Below are 7,107 nucleotides of genomic sequence, written 5' to 3'. Positions count from 1 at the left end.
AAATAAAAAATCATTTTTTTCAAAAAATAAACTAAATTAGTAAAATATTGATATAATGAAAGCTTAAAAAAATATATTATTAATAATTTTACGTTATAACATATAAATTGTAACTAACAAATAAAAATAAATAAAGTTTGTGATATCATTGAGTTTATCTATCTTCTCTTTGTAAGTAATGCAACTAAAATTAAATTCAACTGATTTTTATCGTCATATTTTTACCGTCCATTTTAGTGAGAAAAATTTTCTACATGTACCCAAAAAAGCATAAAAAGATTAACAGATTAAACTTAACTAAATCACATCAAGGTAACCAAATTATTCAAAATATAATAACGGAAAATACCCCCAAGAAAAATAACTACCCATTTGAACATGTATCTTTTAAATACTAGCAAATGTATATACAGCTAAGACAAAGTAAAAGATAGTGAAACCTGATGTTTTGTGTTGTTGTCTACTTGATTAAAATTGGAGTGTGTTGTTGCTTTTTATAATTAGGGTTTAGACTAAGTCTTTTTTTTTTTTTTTGCTGTTAAAAAAGTTGAATTTGGACATGGACCAAGTTATTTATATCTGATAAATTTTGTAATTAATTATATAAAAAAAAGCAGGCGGGCCACGGGCTAACCCGCGAACCCGCGGATTTAACCCGCATAACCCGCGGTTTTAACGGTCCAACCCACACGGGCAAAAATGTAAACGGGCCAAAAAAATTTGGTCTTAAGTCCGTGCGGACTGCGGGTTAAACGGGTCGGCCCGCGGACCTTGGTCCGTATACCCAGCTCTAATTTTAACAAGTACTAGTACTTCACTAATAGGTCATTTAATTTTTCATTTATGTATATCTTTCTCGTAAATAAATTCCGACAGTTGTGGGGAAAAAATTTGTCTAAATATTCCTCTTTGTCAACTTTATTTTTCTCCCTCATCTCTCTATCATTTTTCTCATCTCTTCTCCCCCTCTCACACACACAACACACCCTCCTCTATTAATATATATTCATAAAAGTTACTAGTATATCGACATAAATTTTAACTATTTATTTATGCTGTCTATTATATATCCATCAAACATCGAACAAAACAAAAATTTGTCTACTATTTTAAAGAATTTTCTTAACCTAATTTGTTTGATATTTACTCTTTTATAAATCAAATAATCTTTAAAGTTGATGTTATAATGGCACATAATTAAATTACATATTATCATATGATGGTGCTAGTAATGTTTTCATCAATCATCAATATAAATGGCAGGCACAAGAAGCCTTTGATTGCACCCAATATATGATAATACACTACAAGTTGTAATCTATAATTCACAAATGTCACACACAAACCTAATTGATGATAACCTTATATAAATTGATAATAATATCTCTCAATTGAGATATAGATATAATTTAGTTGCTATTAATTAAATATTTATACACATCACTTTCATACAAACTTGATAAGCATAGATACTATACTTTATATACAAACTTTAGAAAATATATATATATATATTCTATATGTGTTTAATGTGGACCAAGATGCTAATGGAAGCGTGGGAAAATCATTACTCATATTTTCTTTCTTTTTCCCTTTTCGTTTTATATATGGGATGCAAAGCCAAGACTATATGCCACTTTATACTAAAGGTGATTTTGACCATACATGCATGTTTATATATTTATATATGTAAGGTTTCTTTTTTTGTCAATTTTTTTTCAAAGATTTCCCTAATATAGTACAATCAAATTTTGGTAAAACGTTAAATACTTTAAAGGGGGAGTTGGGGAATTAAAATTTTAATGCGCTTGACTTTTTAAATATGGGGTTGTGAGTGGAAGTATAAAGGAAGTTACATGTGTGTTACATATTGGTTGAAATCATGTGAGAAATTAATATGAAGAATATACAATATGCAAAGGGCACCATTTTATTAGTAACATTCCACGCCCCTTTTGTGTTTTTTCCTTGATTCCCATTGAACACTTAATTAGCACAAGATTAACACAATATAAAATGGTAATTATGAATGATTTGACTCACATTACATGCACCTAATATTAAACTCTAGTACCATATGATGAGTAAAATAGTAGTATAACATTGTTCGGATTTGAATGATAATTTATATACAACATTTACACTATTCAGTATAATGATAATCTTTAATAAAAAAATAAAATTATGAGGGTTTACATAAGATTTAAAGTGAATAATACTTTAGAAATGAAATACCGTAGATTTGAAGTTGGAATTCAAAACATTGGCGTTAGAAAGATATGAGCATGAGTTGAATAATTTAGCTCCTTAATATATCTTGACAGTTCTAGTATATAAATTTGGTCTCACATTATTTGAAAGTTGAGTTCAAAGGTAGTTAATAAAACAACACACATAAACACTGTTTTTACACAAACTTGAAGATAGAAATTGTAATGTTTTATTTTAAAATTGATTTTTACACTTAAATTTATATGATTTAACTCACTTTTATTTGAATGTATTTGTTCTGAACTGGGCCTAAGTCTAACTCGGTGTCGAGCACGACCCACTTAAGCGCCAAGCTTGGCTCAATATTGTGTTAACCCGAGGTCACACGTTCCTGCCCAATATTGTGTTCACCCTCACATTAAAAGTTGGCTTTATGTTTGGGACTATATATATCTTTACGCAGAAAGATCGGATATCTTTTTTCTTACTCTCTAACCTCTCACTTCACGCAAACATCAACTTGAATATCAAAGTGTTTTGCAGCTACCTCTATTTTACTACAACCATATTGAAGAAGCTTTCATCATCGACCACAATCACTCTAATCTCAGATAAGATTAATATGGACCACAATCTTAACATACATTGTTTTTGTTTTCATGGTGTGAAGAGACGGGGTACGGCTTACTCGAGTCCAATCGAAAGATTATTAGAAGAAAATGGAAAATGCCATAAGTGATGAAAAGTATAAAAAATATGAATCACTGCCCCCACCACAATTTAGTGGGGTATGGGACTTATACTTCCATTCCCATCATCACAAATCAATGATTAATAACTGTGATGTGAAGGATTTAATTCAAACTTTTTATTTGGACCCACCAAAGAGTCACCTTTAATCATGCTTAATGCAGGCGCACCACAAACTATCAATCAGTACGGAAGGTTTGTAAAAAGGAGAAGCTTTTTATTATTGCATATTGCGACAAAAATAAAGTATAATTTGCATTTTTTATTTTTCATGATATGTTTATATATACTCTCTTCTTACTCAAACATAAATTAAATAAATGTAGATATTATACCAAAAAATAAAATATTGAGTAGTGCTGGTGCGAAGAAGAAGTAGTGTCGCTATGTATTTGCAAATACTTTGAAAATTAAATAAGTGATTGTGTAGAGTGTGAAGTCGTTTTGTTGGATCATTAAGAAAGAGCGGTCGGGATATAATTTGCATTGAATTTAAGAATAATTAAACAATGGACAAAACTTATATGCATTTCCATACATGCATTTCTTACTTTTCCTCTCACAAAGAGGTAGTTTTTTTTATTAAAAAATAATTTTCTTTTATTTTTTCAAAATGAAAAAACACAAATAACCACCTCTTTGTGAGTGGAAAAGTAAGAAATGCATGTATGGAAATGCATGTAAGTTTTGTCCTTAAACAAATGAGTTGGACATCACATTCTTATCCAAAATCTTAAGGTGTTAAGTTTATGAGTCTTATAATTTATAGTGTTCAAACTCGACTTTTTTAAGCAATGTGAAATTTCTCATCTCACTCTTGCCACAATGGTTTAAAAAATGTGTACCTTGATATTAGTGTGGCTCATAGCTCACAAGTTTAAAATTTACAGTAGAATTATAGTTTTATGGTGGAAATCCTCATAAGATGTTGAAACATCTCGACTTTGAATATTTTTTATCGACTCCACAAATCAATACGAGATTTTTTTCAACGTGTTTTATTTTGACTTCATTTACACATTTTAAAAACTTTTCAGAAGGTCACTACACTAATCAAAAGATTTTGTAATAGTCATTTTATATATTTAATTAATAGTATGAAATTATTTTCCCTTACTATTGTTTTCACAAGATCGGCATGGTGATATATTTTTTAATGCATTAAATCAAAACTGAAGACTAGTTATCTTGCCCGATAAATGAGTTAGAAATGAGTGAAATATTAAAATTTGAAAATAATAATGCAGAGCATTTGAAAATAGTAATAGAACCCGATTCTGAATTTTGCTCTTCTTCACACGAAAGTGTAAGAATTTAATCACTAAATTATTTAAGAAAAACATTAACCAATAAATTAAAGTAGGGATTGCATATGCTCCATTAACATATATTTAATTAATTTATACCCAATAGTACACTCCTGTATAACAGTATTCCAATCCCAATGTAACCAAAAGAACAAAAATAAAAAATTACATTCTTTTACATAACCTGTCAAAAGATAACTCTCAAAATGACTCTCAAAATGGGTCCGTTTGATCTGCAAAATATAAATACTGGACAGAACAGTACATGACAGTACAAGACAGAACAGCACAGGGCAAACGTTTAAGGTATCGAACAAACTTTGTGTTATACGATGTTTGGTGGATAAAATGTTATTTTGGTATTTTAGACAACTTGTGCTGAGGACAAAAAGTTGTCCCGTGGTTCTGTGAGGACAAGAATTTCAAGTTTTGTCATGTCTCTTGGCCCCCAGTTTGTCTAGTACCAGGAATAGTTTTAAAATCAAACACAGTACAGCATAAGTTGTCATGTCCAGTCCCTTATTTTTTAGCAGATCAAACGCACCCGAAAAGTATAATAAATAAAAGAAAACAAAAAATAAGGTGGAATGCCATGGTGTGTGCCAATCATGTCAATTATGCAACCTTCCTATATAGATTCCCCGTCCCACCACTTCTAATGAGTCGCCGCCGCAATAGCAGGCAATGTCAGTGTCTGCGATGAACTAGAAAAGGCGGCAAGTACATCTTTTGGTGAAACACTTCTAGAGCGAACTCGTGTTTCCCCGTAAAGAAAATTGTAGAGGATCACAAGACTTTTTGCAAGCACGTTATCCTCCCATGACTCCTTACTAGCATATGAACCACGCCTAAGGTGCGTTTCAGTGGCATCAAGACGATGCATGCTCCTTTTCCACATTCCATTTAATCGACGAATCTTTTGAACCTGTCGATTTGCAAGTGTGCAATTATTAATCTTAAGCCTATCAATGGCATCTTCCAAAAGTCTCTTCTTAGTTCTCTCGTCCGCTGAATTTGCTTCCGCTATTAGAAAATCATGAAATTCAGGCACCCCAATAGCTCTTCGAATCCCTTTTGTATAATCCCCAAACGGGTCAAAAAATTCACGAACTTCATCTAACTGACCAGCTTCAATCATACGATCAACACGCGATTGAAGCGATGAATGAAGAACAGGAAGTGAAACATCAACCCAAAGAAAACAACACTCATACCTTAACCTAAACTCACTACAATGATTCACTAAAGCATCTAAATATGAATTTGAACCACCAGCAATAATTGGCAATCCATCTTTTTCCACAATAGAATCAATAGCTGAACAAGCATGATAACAAAAATCATTGGCACTGAAATTTGAATTTGGATCAAATACACCTAAAAGATGATGTGGGACCCCATCACATTCTTGTTCAGTTACCTTATTTGTTGTAATATCAAGACCTTTATAAACTTGCATTTTATCTGAATTCACAATTTCAGCTGGTTGAAAATGTTTGGCCAAATCTATGGCTAATTTGGTCTTTCCAGTTCCTGTGGCCCCCATAATCACTACCACCTTATCTTTGTTTCTATTATGAAATAATGATTCCATTTTGTTGAGTCCCTTTTGGAAATTTATTAAGGGCAGGTCTTGTTTGCAGGCAGAGGATGATGTTGCTGGCACTGGAATAATCATTGTTTTTTTTCTTCTTCTTTTTTAACTATATCTGCCAAGTTGACCAAAAATATTTTATATTTAATTAGTCATCATGATATATATAAAAATCATCAATATATCACTATAACTTTAACATCTTATAATGGGGCATTAATTTAGAAACAATTTGTTACTAAAGATTTTTGGTGAATACTACAAAAATAATCAGTTTAATGAAAGTGACATGTACACAACCACACAAGTGATATGATAAAAATTTGTTTTCTAATTGTAAAATCATTAAATAAGATATTTGTCAAAAAAATCATTAAACAAGATATAAACATATAAGTAAGTTTCCTGGTTTAAGTTTAATATATTCTGATACGATCAACTTTAGAAGTCATATAATTAAAGTCAAATATTTTTATTGATGTTAGGATTGTAACTGAATTGACTATTTGAGGTGAGTTTTTTTTATACTTGACGGTGTATATAAGTTAAATTCATATTTTATTATGGTTGATCATGAAAAGAAAACTAGGAGAATCTAGTAAGGCAGATGAGGAAAGTACTAAAAACAAATGAGCTTAGTCTTTAAGCAATATAGGACTTATATGAAATATGAAGGAATTGAAGTATACCAAAACAGAGAAGCTATAAAGCAGGGGATTTTTTTGATCATGCATAGAATTTACATGGACTAGCTATATTTATGAATACAGTTATGTTATTCGAACATCAAAATACTGATACCGTATATATGTACGTACCGTCAGTGTAAAAAATCGTGGCGATCGAGTGAAGAAGTATGAGAGGGGATGATGATATTGTGAAGAGGAGAGTCTTGTGAGTGATCACTGATGAGTTAATTTCTTGGTGCAGCAAAGGAAGCTTTCACTTGCTATTTATACGAAACAAAAACTATATGGCCCACTTAATTTAAGCATGAGAATGAATAAAAGAATAAAGTTTAATAGACCTAAGATGGAACCCTTGAGAGCTTCGGATAATTGTTTTAGTAAGTTTAATAGTAGTTTTAACTCTAGTTGAATTGGATATTAACTATAAAATATAAATAAACAATGGAAAAAATATTTTAATCAAATGTAGTTTATATCGATTCAATCTCGTTATAAAGGTTTAAGAATCGGCTATGGCTGGACCACCTAAGACTCTGGTCAAATTTCGGTTCAATTG

At 30.9% G+C, this 7,107-nt stretch overlaps 1 protein-coding gene across 1 annotated transcript; it reads right to left on the bottom strand.

Moving 5' to 3' along the window:
- Positions 1–4,334: 4,334 nt before the first annotated feature.
- LOC123899732 (adenylate isopentenyltransferase 5, chloroplastic-like) lies at positions 4,335–6,821 on the bottom strand. Its single transcript, XM_045950940.1, has 2 exons — positions 6,681–6,821; positions 4,335–5,977 (listed from the first exon to the last, which is right to left on the bottom strand). The coding sequence occupies exon 2, from the start codon at positions 5,944–5,946 to the stop codon at positions 4,924–4,926; it is 1,023 nt and encodes a 340-aa protein (XP_045806896.1). The 5' UTR covers positions 5,947–5,977; positions 6,681–6,821; the 3' UTR covers positions 4,335–4,923.
- Positions 6,822–7,107: the final 286 nt, after the last annotated feature.

The sequence above is a fragment of the Trifolium pratense genome, linkage group LG7 (genome assembly GCF_020283565.1).
Source record: "Trifolium pratense cultivar HEN17-A07 linkage group LG7, ARS_RC_1.1, whole genome shotgun sequence".
Taxonomy (NCBI): Eukaryota; Viridiplantae; Streptophyta; class Magnoliopsida; order Fabales; family Fabaceae; genus Trifolium; species Trifolium pratense.
The sequence above is the reverse complement of the archived record's forward strand: the minus strand, read 5'-3'. Positions and strand labels throughout refer to the sequence as shown.